The 16681-nt window shown below is 46.6% G+C and overlaps 1 protein-coding gene across 1 annotated transcript in view; it reads right to left on the bottom strand.

The window, feature by feature from the left end:
* The window catches only part of MTURN (maturin, neural progenitor differentiation regulator homolog), a 34714-nt gene extending 18832 nt beyond the window's left edge, over positions 1-15882 (bottom strand). Inside the window, exons 1-2 of the mRNA XM_055420939.2 lie at positions 15391-15882; positions 2763-2885 (exon numbers count right to left, since the gene is read on the bottom strand). Of these exons, the coding sequence (XP_055276914.1) occupies positions 2763-2885; positions 15391-15552 (285 nt within the window). The 5' untranslated portion in view covers positions 15553-15882. The remainder of the gene's footprint in view (positions 1-2762; positions 2886-15390) is intronic.
* Positions 15883-16681: the final 799 nt, after the last annotated feature.

Here is a 16681-nt window from a genome sequence, read left to right on the forward strand (position 1 = left end):
CAAGTCCTTCTGTGACCCACAAGCCCGGGAAATTCCTCAGATTCATCTCTCACGCCTCCTGCCTTCCACCTTCACTCAGGCCACACCAGCCTCCCCTTGCTCCCTGAGCCCTGGCTTTCTCTCCCCCTGGGGTGGTATCTGCTGTCCTCTCTACCTGGAGAGCCCTTCCTGTGGATCTCCTCACAGCCCACATCTCACTTCAGTTTCACTCAAGTAACCTTCTCCGTGCAGCACTGCCTACTCCCTTAATCAGAGCTGAAAGGGCCTCAGACACCTCTCAGCCCCTTTCCCTGACTCATGCTGTTTTCTCCTTGGCACTTGTCACTAACACGCTATGTGTTGTCCTCATTTATCTTGTCTCCCAGACACTAGAATACACGCCCCATGAGATCTAAGATTTTCATCTGTCTGGTTCAAGTGCTAGGGACAGAGCAGTACAGAGTGTCAAGTGCTTACTGGGTGTTCAGTAAATACAAATTGAATGGATGAAAGTGGGATAGACCAGTATCTGTAAGTCAAAAGTCTATTTTGGATGAGTCAAACAGGCTTAGAAAATGAACAAACAACAACAAAAAGAACTGGTTGGACAAATGATACTAATCAGAGTGACAAAGGCCATTTAAAATTCCTCTTCTTATAATGGTGGATTAAGTGATACTGGTCAGGACCAATTCTTCCATAGAGAACTAAAAAAAGCTGGATTCAATATGAAAAATGCCTTCTTAATTATATTGAGAATTAGTACCCATAGACGTAAGCCTATCATAAAAAGTTGCTTTTGTCCTGAGGACATCTCATCTACTGTTCTCAAAGAAACTACTGCCTGCTTGGCCTACTCTAAGAGCTAGGGAGACCAAAGTCAACAAAGGAGCTTCTGTTGACAAACTATCCTTGCCTTAGGCTAGGACCCCAAAAGCCTATGCTATGGTCTGAATATTTATGTTCTCCCCTCCAAAGTCATATGCTGAAATCCTAACCCTCCAGGTGATGATATTAGAAGGTGGGCCCTTAAGGAGGTGATCAGATCATGAAGGTGGAGCCCTCATAAATGACCGAGTGCCCTTATAAAAGAGTCTCTTGGCTTCTCTCTCTCTCCTTCCACCATATGAGGTTCAATGAAAAGATGGCCACCTGTCTAGGAAGTGAGCACTCACAAGGTACCAAGTCTGCTGGCATGCTGGTCTTGGACTTCTAGCCTCTAGAACAATGAAGAATAAATTCTTGTTTATAAGCTACCTAGTGTTTTGTTATAACAGCCTGAACAGACTGAGTCTGCTCTCAGAACAAGAAGAAACCAGACCTGCAACCTGGCTTTGCATCACCTGGAGAGTTCTACGAACTACAAGTCTAAAATTGTTTGAAGGTGGTCTCCAACTGAATCCTCTCTGGAGGAAAGTACCATTATCTTAGGCCTTAATTTATCCCAAAATATAAATTTTCAAGTACAAATATACAAATTTTCAAGCACACAGAGATAATCCAACACACAAAGAAACAAGATACCAGGAGAGGGACTCAGTGAAAACAAAAGATGACAAAACAGACTTCAAAATTTTGAAACACTGGAATATCCCAAAGTCTCTTATGCAGCTAAGCCTACCATGTTCAGAGAAACAAAAAACAACTTTGAAGATTCTAAGAAAGAAATAGATACTAGGGGTTTCCCTGGTAGGTCATGGGTCAGTGGTAAAGAATCCCCCTGCCAATGTAGGAGACACGGATTCAATACCTGATCAGGGAAGATCCCACAGGCCTTGGAGCAACTAAGCCAGTGTGGGATTGAGCCGTGCTCCAGAGCTCGGGAACGACAACTACTGAACCCATGTGCTGCAAGTACCAAAGCCCGTACACACTAGAGCCTGTGCTCCGCAACAAGAGAGACCACCACAACGCAAAGCCCGAGCTAGACTAGTTCCTCCCACAACTAGAGGAGCAGCCCCTGCTTGCTGCAACTAGAGAAAAGCCAGAGCAGCAACAAAGACCCAGCACAGCCAAAAATAAAATTATAAAAAAAGAAGTAGATACTATATTAAAAGATTTGAAAAAAATGGAAATTCTAGAGCAAATAACATTGAAACTGTAGAGTGCTTACAGTGGGCAGGGAACTGAACTTGGGGGAAATGTCACACAATCTGACTTTGTCTTCCAATAAAGAGACAGTAGTAGTTTATAAAATAGGTGTGAGTATTCATTTCACAAGTTTTTCAGCTAGAATGAAACAAAACATCAGCTAACCACAAACATCCAGATTCCTAAATACTAAGAAGGCTAGGGGGTGGGGGGGGGAAGCAAGCTCTCTACAAGAGACTTTATCAAAAGAGAAAAGAACAACTATCCAGTTTCCGTCTCCATATCCATCCACATGAAGGTACATCCTCTATACAGCCTTCCGGCAATTTTCTATTACAAGAGAACTTCCATAGCACTTGCAAGCATTTTGGTTTTAAGTCTACTCGATGAGAACCGGAATACTCAGTTGTCTCATAAAAGACTGTGTGCTTCCCACCCAATCAGAGATTCTTGACTCAAGGGATGCTAGAAATAACCATCATCCCCGCAACAAACAGCTGTGTCACATCCCGTTCCCCCCTCCCTCTCCGCCTTCAGCCTCCCTCCACGAACTGCTATCTTTAAGCCACAGGGCAGACAAGAGAAAAACAATTAGTCATTCTAGGTTTGCCCACTTTCCCCACAATCCGTGTTATTCAGAGCACAGTCACTGGGGACAATAAGACGGCTTTGGAAGCCAAGCAGGCACCTACAGGTCTGAAAGACTTGAAAACTTTTTCCAAGACTTCATGGAGCGTCTTCTTGCCGCAGGAGGAGATGTAATCCTGTGCTAGCTGCAAGAAAGGCAGGCAGTCTTCACTCTCACTCCACACATGCTGCGCGCCCACCGGTAAGGGAAAGGAGAAAACAAAGACACACAGTTATTATACTCAGTCTGAAATACACAAAACCAAGATTTTTTTTTTTTTCCAGTTATGTGAATTTGAAGAAGGCCTCCGTTCCAGAGTAAAAATCCATATAGTTATTCTTGATTTGTATCGAAGGCAGAAAATGAATACCCTGCAGAAACCCCCCATGCTCCTGGTCCATAATCTCACCTGCTCAATTTTCCATCAGATCTGCCCACACATAGTAAAAGGGCAGGGGGATCAATATTCCCCTACCCGTGATTTCCAATGTCCCTCTCCTGATGCTGGCGAAGGGTGGCTTTAAAACGGGAGGGAGGAGAAACCAAGAGCTTGCATAATCCTTACCACTGCCTTCAGCAATGGCTGAAGGATTAAGTAGGCAGAGCTTGTAACTGCTTACCCAGAAACATTCTTTACCCAGATTAGCCTGAGAGTGGGGGCGATGGTCAATTTACTTCAAAATGAAACGAATTTAGGAGGACACATGGAAAAGTCATCCCTACTCACCAGGAAACAAAGGCTCTCTGAAATCTCACCTTCCCTTAAAATGCTTTAGGAGGATATCATAGGGCTTCCCTGGAGGAACAATGGTAAAGAATCTACCTGTCAATGCAGAAGATGTGGGTTCAGTTCCTGGGTCAGGAAGATCCCACGTGCTGTGAAGTAGTGCCACAACTAATAAGCCTATCTTCCGGAGCTCAAGAGCTGCAACTCTTGAGCCCATGTGCAGCAACTACCAAAGCCCCTGCACCTAGAGCCTGTGCTCTGCAACAGGAGAAGCCTATGCAACTAGAGAGCAGCCCCCACTTGCCTCAACTAGAGAAAAGCCCATGTAGCAGTGAAGAAATAAACATCATCCCATACATAGTAAAAGGGCAGGGGGATCAACATTCCCCTACCAAAACCAAAAACATAAACGTAAATAAAGTAAAATTATTATGTGTATATATGTATATATATATATATAAGAGGGCAACGTACCCAAGCAACACTTTGCGATGTTAACATGCACCAGAAGGAAACTGATTTAGGCTTTATTTTTTCTTAGGCTAGGCAAGTTTTTTTTTTTTTTTTCTTTCCCACATGAGGATATCCATTTTAGCACATCTTTAAGACTTGGCTAGTTTCTCCCATAAATGTTCAAGGATCTGGAATAAGCCCAAGAAACTGGTTTGAGAGATGAAGATGCAGAAGCCCCCTGCTCTGCATATCTGAGCAACAGGATGGGGGCAGGGGTTATTGAAGACCAGGATGACATCAGGGTGTCAGTCAGGTACCAAGCATTGCTGTTTGCAGGGGCCGGATCAATGACAGCTCAACACTGGTGAAATAAGTGTACAGGAGAGGAAGCTGTTTGGCAAATGAGAGCAAGGAATAGGCACTGGGAAGCAAGGGACAAGATCAACTTGGAGAAATGGTCCATGTCAAGCACATACTTACCCCTGCTATTAATACAAATGATAAGAGCATCACCCCCAGAAAGTCATATGCCCAACATGCAATAAACAGATTTCCCCTTCTTCCTTTTCACTGCAGGATCTTCAGGAACTGGAAAGAACTGAAAACGCTGCTCAGGTTCAAGAGAGAATAACATGGTTCTAATATGCCATCTTTACAGCCCAATTATCTGTGTTTCACAGATGTGAAAGTCCAATTCTGATACATGCTGCTCTACTTCCAGCAGACTTCTAGAGTAGCTTCCTCCTTGACCTAATAAAGATACTTTCTAGACTCTCTAACTTTAGAGAACAGCTCAAACATGATTCCCTATTAAATGGAGGGCCTTAAAGTTGTCGAGTCACTGAAATGCCAGTCATGTAATAGTCTCTTGCACTGTAAAAAAAGCATAATAGTATGAAGTGCCTGTAAATCCATTATTGCACTTGATTCTTGGTGGGGATTCAGCAAGAACAATAAAGTCCACTTTAATACAAGTTTGGCTCAACACCTATTTTCAAACTAAAATTTTTAAAAGTTCTGGCATATTTCAAATTCTTATCCAAGTCAGAGATGGGATTAACACCTAGCACCACACAATGGAAAATCTTAAGCCTGCCTTCTTCCCTAGACTTGTTATGAAGATTACAGAGAAAGTAAAAAGTTGATTAAGTACCTAGTACAGTGCCTGGCTGGCAGATAGTACAATAGCTATTCAATAAATGGTGGCTGTAAGTCCCCTATTTCCCCTTTTGCATTTGCAGGAGGATAGTGTGGGGGATTTCCATCTGCAGTAACGCTAAATCAGACAGCCTATGTGATTTCACTGAGAACACTATCCAAGGCAACTTGGGTTAGAATTCAGAAGAAGGTGTATCTATGAAAACCTTGTATTTCTTTTTACAAATATAGCCTATTTTTTAACTATCTTTTTTTAAAAAAAAGTATTTGAAGTTATAAATTAAGGAAATAAATTAAGAAAAGTATATCACTCAAAGCGTTAGTTACTCAGTTGTGTCCAACTCTTTGCAATCCCATCAACTGTAGCCCATCAGGTACCTCTGTCCACGGGATTCTTCAGCCAAGAATAGTGGAGTGGGTTGCCATTTCCTTCTCCAATATCCCTCAAACTGTAACAGAATCACAGTGTATCCACCACCGCCTGGCAATCAGTTTCTTCAGTTTAAGTGTTTCTAGGCTATCTACAGCCTCATGAAGAGGAGGTTATTCACGATGCCACCATTTTCATTACTCCACTTTTGGAGTTGTTGATTTATAAATACACTGGAGAAGAAAGACTTGCATACATGTCTGCTAAGTCACTTCAGTCATGTCTGACTCTTATGTGACACCATGGACTGTAGCCCAGCAGGCTCCTCTGTCCATGGGATTCTTTAGGCAAGAATACTGGAGTGGGTTGCCATGCCCTCCCTTCAGGGGATTTTCCTGACCCAGGGATGGAACGTAGGTCTCCTGCAGCTCCTGCATTGCAGGTGAATTCTTCACTGCTGAGCCACCAGGGAAGCCCTAGAGAAGAAAGACTGAACACTGTGAAAGGACTTTCTGTCCATTCTCCCTAAATTTCCTTCACGTGGCTTTCTAACTTACCCCAAATTGCCAGCAGTGTTGGTTTTCTTGTTTTAGAAAAGAGTTTTAACTGAATTCCTGCCCATATGATAACCTGACGGAGCAGGGGGTTTGGAACAAGACAAACCCAGGTGTACATAGCCACTTATAAGACATCACTTACTAAATGCTAATTATTTCATATCCATTGTATCTCATAACAAAAGGTATTCAGTTTTACTGAAACTGCCCCCTTCTAAGACTAATCACGGCAGTCAGTGAAAATCTGCAGAATACAAGGTAAGATGAACTAAAAAATAAGTCTGTAGTTGGGGAAAAAAAAGACAAAGGGAAAACAACAGAAGGAGAATCATATAAAAACCAGTGAGATCAGGACAACACTGCCAGGTAAACAAGCCTGGCACATGCCATGGATAGAACACAGATTGGCTTCCACTGCTTTGCAGAGCCCTATGCAAAGAAAGACAAACAACCAGTGACCCAAGGCAGTGCCCACATACAAAACAGACCAACTCTTCTGAACTAACAGGAATGGGATTAGGGGTAGGAGATCTGTAGTTGTTGTTCAGCCACTAGGTCGTGTCCGACTCTTTGCGACCTCATGGACTGTAGCCTGCCAGGCTCCTCTGTCCCTAGGATTCTCTAGGCAAGAACACCTAAGTGGGTAACCATTTCCTTCTCCAGGGGCAGGAGGGTTACTCTTAGAAAATTAGAGAGAAGACATCAAGAACAGACCAAACACATTTCCTTTGGTGGTAACCTGATTTCCTTTTCGCCTCTGAGGCCTCTCAGTGGAGACCAACCAGAAGAATTTTGAATTTAAAAATAAATCCAGACATTTTTCTTCATGTTATCAGTGCTATATTCTTAGAATATTGAAAAGTTGAAGGGTGTTTGTGTTCACTGCTGTTCAAGCCACTTGTAGACTGTTGGCCCTCCTTAGGTGGATGCAAAACCTGTGGATACTGAGGGCCTGCTGTTACGAGATTTAAGCATCCTTGAATTTTGGTATCTGTGTGTGTGAGGGGAGAGGGTGATCCTGGGACAAATCCAGCCACCCCTCTCAGGATTCTGAGGAATGACTGTGTAATATTTTAATATTCAGTGTTCATCAAAGTGTGCTTTAGATATGATACTGTTTCTCAAGGGAAGTGGGGATATGTTGCATATTAACCAATGCAGAATAAAAATGTACTGTGCCTTGCCTCTCTTGTTTAAAATGTATAAGTTTAAAAGTTAAGTATACCTACTCAGAGCTTATTAACATTCTTCAGTTTAATTGAAATATAATGTTAAACTTTGAAAAAAAAAAGGAAATTAGAGAGGCCTATTCCAAAACCAGGGGAGGGCAGAAAGAGTATGTGGTGGCTGGGCTAAAACACCTGAAAGCAAGATCTGGGGTCTAGCCTTGTACAAGGACAAACAGGAACTTGACCCAGAGTCCAGCACCACAGGGCATGGCCACAAGGCCTTTCACTTGGAAAATATCTTAAGCATGAGAAACCAAACACCCACTCTGGTCATAATAAAACTATAGCAAGGGGTCAGAGAACCTGTGGATATGAACAATGTTAACTCCTTGGCAAATATACATCTGGGAACAGAATGTACTGAACTTCCAATCTGGTAGTTAGAGCCAAGGCAGATCACAGACATGGACTGTTACAATATTAGAAATGCCAAGAAAAGGCTTCACAAAGGACAGGAAAGAGGTGGTTCTTAAGTGTTAGAGTGCATCTCAGTCACCTGTGCTGTGCTGTGCTGAGTCACTTCTGACTCTTTACGGCCCCATGGACTGTAGCCCACCAGGCTCCTCTATCCATAGGATTCTTCAGACAAGAATACGGGAGTGGGTTGTCATGCCCTCCTCCAGGGGATCTTCCCAATCCAGGGATTGAACCCAGGTCTCCCGCTTAGCAGGCAGATTCTTTACCGTCTGAGCCACCAGGGAAGCCCTCTCAGTTACCTGAAGGCTTATCAAAACATCATCACTGGGTCCCACACAGGAGTTTCTGACACTGCATTTCCAACAAGTTTCAGGTGATGCTTATGTTGTTGGTTCTGGGACCACCATTTGAGGATAGAATAGAACTGTGACTAACCACATATTTGAGGATGGGCATTACATTACTTTGCTGACAAAGGTCTGTCTAGTCAAAGCTACGGTTTTTCCAGGAGTCATTAATGGATGTGAGAGTTGGACCATAAAGAGGGCTGAACACTGAAGAACTGATGCTTTTGAACTGTGGTGTTGGAAAAGATGCTTGAGAGTGCCTTGGACTGTAAGGAGATCAAACCGGTCAATCCTAAAGGAAATCAATCCTAAATATTCATTAGAAGGACTGATGCTGAAACTGAAGCTCCAATACTTTGGCCACCTGATGCAAAGAGCCGATTCATTAAAAAAGACCCTGATGCTGGGAAAGGCAGGAGGAGAAGGGGATGACAGAGGCTGAGATGGTTGGTTGGCATCACTGACTTGATAGACATGAGTCTGAGCAAGCTCTGGGAGATGATGATGGACAGGGAAGCCTAGTGTGCTGCAGTCCATGGGGTTGCGAAGAGTCAAATATGACTGAGCAACTGAACAACAATTACATTAAAAGGGCTTCCCAGGTGGGTCAGTGGTAAAGAATCCACCTGCAATGGAGGAGACACAAAAGATGCAGTTTCAATCCCTGGGTCAGGAAGATCCTCTAGAGGAAGGCATGGCAAGCCACCCCAGTATTCTTGTCTGAAAAATCTCATGGACAGAGAAGCCTGGAGGGTTACAGTCCGTGGGATCATAAAGAGTTGGATACAACTGAAGCAACGTAGCATGCACTCATTACACTAAAAAAAAAAATGTAAATGTCATTATCGACTAAAACTACTTCCAATTCTCAGGACAACATGGGTTGCAGTGAAGCAGCCCCAACTTGTACCTGCCCTGATCAGCCTACTCTTTCCTACAGATTCCTGTCCATTTGGAGCTGAAAATCCCCAGTGAGAACTCTGATTTCAGCACATGTCATCTGTGGCCCTTCTTTCTGTCATTAAGTTGGGTCAGAGTTTATTATCAAAGTTCGTCTGGTTTAAGACAATAAAACAATGTCAACTGCAAACAGGAAAATGAGCACCTTTCTGTTTTCTGTAGTAGAGATAAGAATATCTAGCTTGTCCAAGAATGGAATTAGATTATTAAAGTAATTCAAATGACAAACACCTTTTTGATCACAGTCTGTATGCTCCTACTGTTCTAACACTTGTGGGGATGGTGCTTGACTTCCTGGTGCTTAGGCAGAGTTGGGGATGGCAGGGAGCTAAGAACACACCCGCTGTCCTGCCAGGAGTCAGTTATCTGTTTCAAAGGGCCATTGTGAAGCGCCTCAGCCTCACCACGTGGGTTTTCTGCTACCAGCAGTACTGGGGAGTCCATTTTAACCCAAAACAGCTTAACCCAAAACTGACTGCTACCCACATAAGAGGTGAGGGAAGAGTGACAAGCCATCTCATGACAGCCAACATTATTTCTGAACATGTCTGACCATACCTCCAATCTGCTCTTGGTGTCAAACACTGATCTGGTTTATCAAGGAGGAAACTGAGACTCAGAAAGTTTAAGCAACTTGTCTGTGGTCACACAGGAAGTAATGGGCAAAGCCAGGATATCAAGAGAGATGTCACGCTTTCAACCTGAGCCTCAGCTCCTTCCTTTGTAAGTCAAAGAAAATAGCAATACCTCCAGGGCGGACATGGGCTTCCCAAGTGGCACAGTGGTAAAGAACCCACCTGCTAAAGCAGGAGCTGCAGGAGACGCAGGTTCCATCCCTGGGTTGGGAAGATCCCCTGGAAGAGGGCAAGGGAACCCACTCCAGTATTCTTGCCTGGAGAACTCCATGGATAGAGGAGCCTGGTGGGCTACAGTCCACAGGGTTGCAGAGAGTCAGACACGACTGAGCTACTAAGCACAGCAGGGTGGATATAAAGATTTCAAATTTCATGAGAGGGACTTCCCTGGCAGTCCTGTGGTTAAGACTTTGCCTTCCAATGCAGGGACGTGTGGGTCTGATCCCCTGTAGGGGAACTAAGATCCTAAGATTCCACATGCCACAGGGCCAAAACACCAAAACATAAAACAGAAGCAATACTGTAACAAATTCAATAAAGACTTTAAAAATGGTCCACATTAAAAAAAAATCTTAACAAAAAAGGTTCTAAGAGATAGCCTCTCATTTAGCAGAGGCCGGTATGAGTGCTTATGTCTTCTCCCCCTTCAGTTCAGTTCAGTTCAGTCGCTCAGTTGTGTCCGACTCTCCGCGACCCCATGAATCACAGCACGCCAGGCTTCCCTATCCATCACCAACTCCCTGAGTTCACTCAAACTCATGTCCACAGAGTCGGTGATACCATCCAGCCATCTCATTCTCGGTCGTCCCCTTCTCCTCCCGCCCCCAACCTTTCCCAGCATCAGAGTCTTTTCCAGTGAGTCAACTCGTCGCAGAAATTTACTCTCTTTGGGATAACCACTCCATGAATGATACAGGACATATCTTTTTCCCTGATGCAATCTCTCTAGATGAATAATACATGGCCACCATAGGAAGCTTTACAGTCTACCACTACTGCTCATTTAACCTGCAAATACTGTGATATAGGTATGATTATCCCCATTAGACAGAAGAGGAAACTGAGGATAGGGTTTAAATTGAACAAGACAGGGCCTTCTCTCCACTATACCACCATGGAAACATGATGATGCAACCTCATTCAAACAAGTTGTATCTTCTTTCTCCAAAATAAAAAGGTTATTAGTCACACAGTTAATAATAGAGACATGCCTAGAATGAAAATGGGGATTATATCTATATATATACATATAAAGTCACAGTCACAGGGACACATACAAAATTAAATCACATAGTTCTTCTATAAATAAAACATGTTTCTTTAATACTATGACAATGGCTATCTTTGTTTTGTATTTAGGTGGGATTAAACTATACATGTAGAACCAAACATGTTGTGAATGGATGGCAGGACAATTAAGGGAGCACCCCCCCAACCCCCGCTGTCAGCAGCAGGGAGAGGCTGGGCAGTGGGCTTTGTTTCCAGAGAGCTCTTTTCTCCAGGACGAGGCGAGGAGGGAAAGCAGCTGGTGCTGCCATGCCCAGGAGCACGTGCCCCTCTGTCCGTCTGGCATGTTAGTGGCTGCCAACGCCCCATTCCTCAAGCCTGACTGAGCCCTGGGGACCTTTCAAGCTGGCAGAGGATGGGCGTGCCGCCTGTCTAAGCTCTCGGCACCCTCTCTGTGACACCCGAAGAGCCAGGCAGGGTAGCCGTGTCCCTGAACCCCCAGCACACACAGGGCATTGCCAGCATTTTATCCAGGACCTGAACTCCTCAGCCATCCGTAGAGAGAGACTTGAATCAGCAGCAGTTTGCAAAGGGACCACATAGCTTATAAAGCAAGCAGGGGAAGGAGTTCTCAAGGGACCCAGGAGCTCCCAAAGAGAGGACAGACAAAAAGAAGTCCTTGTTCCTAGGCCCCAGCCTGATCCTGTGCAGGAGACCTTCTGCATGGTGGAAGGGACAGCCCTCTGGGCTTTGGCTCAAGTCCTGACCCTGTCACTTCTTACTGGCATAGTCCTGGCTAAGTCCTTAAAGTTACTAGCCTCGGTTTCCTCGCCTATAAAATAGGGATATATCAATACCCACCTTACAGAATTTTTGTGAGGCTCCATAAGAAGTAGCCCTTGAACCCAAGTCTGAATCGGGTCCCCTGTTGTCACCCCTGTGGTAAACCAGGTATTCAGTACAGGGCTACCATCTATTAGGTGTAGGGAAGTTAGTAAACCTCACTTGGCTTCAGTTTTCTCATCTGTAAAGTGGAGATAATTATAGAGAGTGGCTTCTGAGATTACTAAGATTAAATGGGTTCATACATACAAAGTCTGATACATGGTAATTCACACTTAAGTGGTAGCTGTCTTTGAAGCTGTCACTCTTGACATTTAATATGTCTTCTACACTAGGCTATCACTCATTCATTCATTCTTACAAACATGGATTGAATATCTATCCCATGTCTGGTATGTTGTGAGCGCTGCCATACAGGGATGAATAAGACAAGCTCTCATGAAGCTTATAGGCTAGTGGGAGAGGCAGAAAATGAGCAATGGACTATCAAGTATTAGTGAGTGCTACGGTAAGAATAAAAGAGGGTGAAGTAAGGGAGTATGTGGTCAGGAAGTTTCCTCCCAGGCTGCAATGGTATAAAGAAAGGACCTATGTAAGGAGGTGGGGGAAGAGTATTTTAGGCAGAAAGAACAGCAGACGTAAAGGCCCTAAGGCAAGAATGAGCTTGGTTTCTCTAAAGACCAGAAAGGCCAGTGTGGCAGGAACACACTAAGCAAGGGGGAAGAATGGGCCAGGATGAGGTCAGAGAGGCGGCGAGAGACAGATCATGTGGGGGCTTGAAGCCAGGAAAGCTTAGGTTCTATTGCAAAAGTGATGGGAAGTCAATTTAGGAGAGGGAGGGAGTGGTAACACAACCTGCCGTTTTATCAACATTTTAAATAGATCCAGAGGGACTGCTATGTGAAAACTCTGCCTGAGGGTTGTTAATATCATCCCCACTTTAGGCACTGTTCTCAAACAAGTCCACTAGGGAGGTACTAATATCATCTCTATTTTACAGATGTGGAAGTCATGACAGAGAGGGGTTAAACAACTTCCTCCAAGGCAAAAAGTTAGACGTGGGGAGCCGGGGTGAAAGCTCGAGTAGCCTGCCCCAGAGCCTGTGCCCCTAGGCATTATACCACACTGTTTCTCAGATGAAGAGAATGGCCCCATTCTAAGTAGCCCTGGCCAGGTACAGAATGAGCCCTCAATAAATGTTTGTTAAATGAATAAATGATATAAAAACACTTCATAAACTGAGAAATGCTATGTAAATATTCTTATTGTTAACAAATCCTTCAGATTACAAGGATTCCATTCATCTCAAATTTCTTCTAATACTTAGCAGATTTTCCTGGGAAAAAGAAATGAACAAAGATAGGACATTTTCTTCATGTCTAAGTTTCTTTAACTAGAGGCAAACAGCATCTTGACAAACCTGGCCTGCAAATCTGAGGCAAGGTTTTGGGCTAAGAAAACTCCAGTGTTTGGCATCTTGTTTATTATGCCCTCTAAAAACTGAAAAAGGTCCAGTCTGCCCAATGAATTACTCCTCGCACCCCCCCACCACCACTTTCTTTCCTATTTATTTCATTTAATTGTCAGTGAATGAATGCTTTCAAAAGAAATACTTCCAAGTATTTCACTCATACAGGTGGAGATTTAAAATGTAATATGGGTGCCCTTTATAAAGGCCTGATAGACTTCATGTTTCTGAATGATGGTTTGCTGAACATATTCAAATCAAGAGAATAGCCGTGCTTTTCCTCACCCACTTATTCTCTTTGGATATGTCTCCTGCAGTGACAGCAGGATGGCTGTGTGGAACCATGAGTTCCAGAACCATGAGTGATTCCTGCCCCATCTCACACAGTAAGGAGGGGAAAGGCCACTGGCAGACCAAGGAAGCCCAGGGGTGGAAAGGACCCCTAGTCAAACCCTAACACTGCAATTACTTGGATCCTGGTGCCCTTTCCACTACATCCCTGGCCCTTATTCATACTTTTACGATGGGATAAATCCCTTTTTAATGATCTTCCACATTGACAAACAACACGTACTTATTTTAACTACAGTTAACAGTGTTCTTACATACATTTATACCTTACTTGCACTTCACAAATACCTACGATGGAGGCATTCTGATTAGCCTCATTTTACAGGTGAGAAATTGAGGCTCTTAAAGAGACAAATTCTAAACTCTGGGGAACCCCAGATCTCTGACCCAAATTTGTGGGGCCCTTGCTGTGCAGTGGAGACTGTCAGGTGCATTATCTATTTGATCACCTGGGGGTTGGTATTATACCCATTTTTCAGGTGTGTACACTGAGCATTTTAAAACATTAAAATGCTTTTGACCAGAGTTACGGTGCCACAAGTCAAATCTGACTGTCACTCAAGGCTATCCCTCTTCTAGAGGGTCAGGAGGCTGGGGCCTGGTGAGTCTCTCACCTTTGTGGAGTGGAATGGAGGTGGTGGGAGGGGCATGCTTCATGTTAAGTCACATAGAGGACTTCATCTCTCTGGGGCCAAGAAAGACAATCACGCTAACTCCTCGTCGAACTTTCTGTGGTAGTTGGGGTGCAGGACAGCCTGGACTTTGAACCAGCTTTCTCACCCCACCGGAAGAGCCAGCGCCAGGCCGCGCCTCGGCACTGCCCCACCTCCGTCCCCAGGGGCGTTAGCAGCGCCAGCTCCAGGCTCAGGCCGGCAACTCAGGCCGGTAACCTGAGCCCATAGCCGCCTCCATCTTACATGTAGGGACCATTATTTTTTCCCCCTCCTTACAAATACTTCATGGAACGCCATCCTCGCCCAGTCTCCACACTTCGCACCCCAACTCCCCGGCCCTCTACCTCCCCTTCCTTAACTGCCAGCACCAAGATCCCAAGTGAGGGCAGGAAACAAAGTCGAGAATTTGGACACCGCAGTTTCAGGTCCAAGTCCCTCCGAGCCCGGGGCGGGGCGGGGAGGTGGGATGGGGAGGGGGAATTTCACCCCCATCTGGAAAAACCGAAAGGCTATGTCAGGGCCAAAGCTGCCGCCTCAGCTGGACAGAACCTTTCGGGCTCCACACATCTCGTTGGAAGCTCATAGAGGAGCAATGGAAGCACAAGAGGAAAGGGGGCTAGGCGTGCCTCTGTGTGTGAGCGTGTGTGTTTGTGTGCGCACGCGCGTGTGCGTTTTTAAGATCCGGGGTGTAATTCCGCAAAGATGGTCCAGGAGATGGGGCATCGCTAGTGTGGACAGAGGCTTTGTGTCTTAATACCACTGAGAATAACATGGGGAGAGGGGTCGGGATGAAGGTTCTCTCGGGCGAGAAAACTCGAGGAGTTGTGTCTGCGCATTGAGAGGGTAACGAGATTCCTCACCCGGACGGGACGCCTGGGTCGAGGAAGCTCCGGACTCCGGATCCTGCGGGAGTGAAGGGTGCGTGCGCCCCGGCCCGGACTGGAGCTAGGCGGAGACATCCTCGGAGATGCTCCAGCCGAGCACTGCGCTCGAGCCGCGGGGTCGCGTCCCGGAAACTGCCCTCCCTAGCCCAGCTTCCCGGATTCTGAGGATGCCCCTGCCTGCCTCCTACTGGCCTCACCCGGAGTGCTGGCCCCAACGCGCCAGGCTCAGGGGCTCGCCCGGCGGAGCGCGGGGCACTGGGGCGCCTGCGGGCGGTTACGCCCCCCCACCTCCCGCCCCACCGCCTCCCCGGCCAGCGGGCGCCGGGGCGCAGGGTAGCGGCCGCGCGTCCACACTCCCGCGCGCTGCGGCGGCCCCTCCCCCGAGCACTCACAAAATTGTCCCCGCAGCCGTTGTCCGGACACAGCACGTAGAAGGAGACGCCGGGATCGGCGTAGAAATCCATCCTGCGCTCGGTCTCCTCGGTGGCGATGAGCTCGAAGGGCGTGTTGGAGCACCATTTCTCCGCAACGTCAGCCAGCTGCTGGAAATCCATCCTGGCCCGCCGCGCCCGCCGCTCCCTAGCCTCCTCGCGCGCCGCGCGCCTCCCGCTCGCTCCGCCGCCCGCCCTCCTCCCCTCCGGCGCCCTCCTCCCGGGCCGGCAGCGCGCGGTCTGCGGCTCTCGGGCAGGCGGCGGGGCCGGGCGGCTCGGGCTCCCTCCGGTCCCGGGGCTCCTCCCGGCGGGGACTGTTTACATGCTGTGTGTAACCGGGTGGGCGGCGGCCAGGCACTGCGCGGCGCCGCGCCCGGCTCCTCCCCGCTCCGCCTCTCCGCCCGCCCCTTTTCGGGCAGCCCCGGAGGCTGGCGCGGCCCGGCCGGGCGAGGTTGGCAGTGGGCGTGGCGGGGCGGGACGGAGCACGGCCGGAGGTACAGGGTGCTCCGCGGACTCTCCTGTCTCCACCTGCCCTCTTTTTGAAAAAGGAACCCGGAGCATCCTGGGGCCCTCAGGAACCTAGGGCCGCCCCGGCCAGTGACGTCATGGGATCCAGCCAATCACCGGAGTCGGAGACCAACGCCGAGCTCTGTGAGCCGGGTGACGTCACAGCGCGGGCCCGAAAACGGCAGCTCGCAGGTTACAGTGAAGCGGAGTTATCTGGATCGCGTTTATCTGGAGTTTGAAGGCCGAGAAGGCATTTTTCCCAATGAGACTGAAGTGTAGAGAAATTCACGGAACTGCACATAGTGTACCTTGTCTGAGGCTAGGAATGGAGGAGCTGAGAAAACCAAAGGGAAACAGAGCTTATCTTTTTCGGAAATCACAGCTCTGTCATCTGAATGATGAAATGTTTTCCATAAATACATTTACTAGACACTGAAATGAATGTCCGTTTGGAAAAGAAGATGAAAGTTTATGGATTTGGGATTTTTTTGCATTAACATAAAGCTGAGTATTTCTAAAAATAAGCCTCATAAGTCTAGACTGAAGGCATGAGGAGAAGGGGACAACAGAGGACTAGATGGTTGGATGGCATCCCCGATTCAATGGACATGAGTTTGAGCTTGCTCAAATTAGGAGAGGAGAAAGTACATGTTAAAACAAGGTCCAAGCATTGCACCTGTTGAATGTTCAATGGCTGCCGGGACCAGACAGGCATTGCTGGATTGCAGAAAATGCATTGGACAGA

The sequence above is a fragment of the Moschus berezovskii genome, chromosome 3 (genome assembly GCF_049115385.1).
Source record: "Moschus berezovskii isolate FMDL1 chromosome 3, NW_MosBer_1.0, whole genome shotgun sequence".
NCBI lineage: Eukaryota > Metazoa > Chordata > Mammalia > Artiodactyla > Moschidae > Moschus > Moschus berezovskii.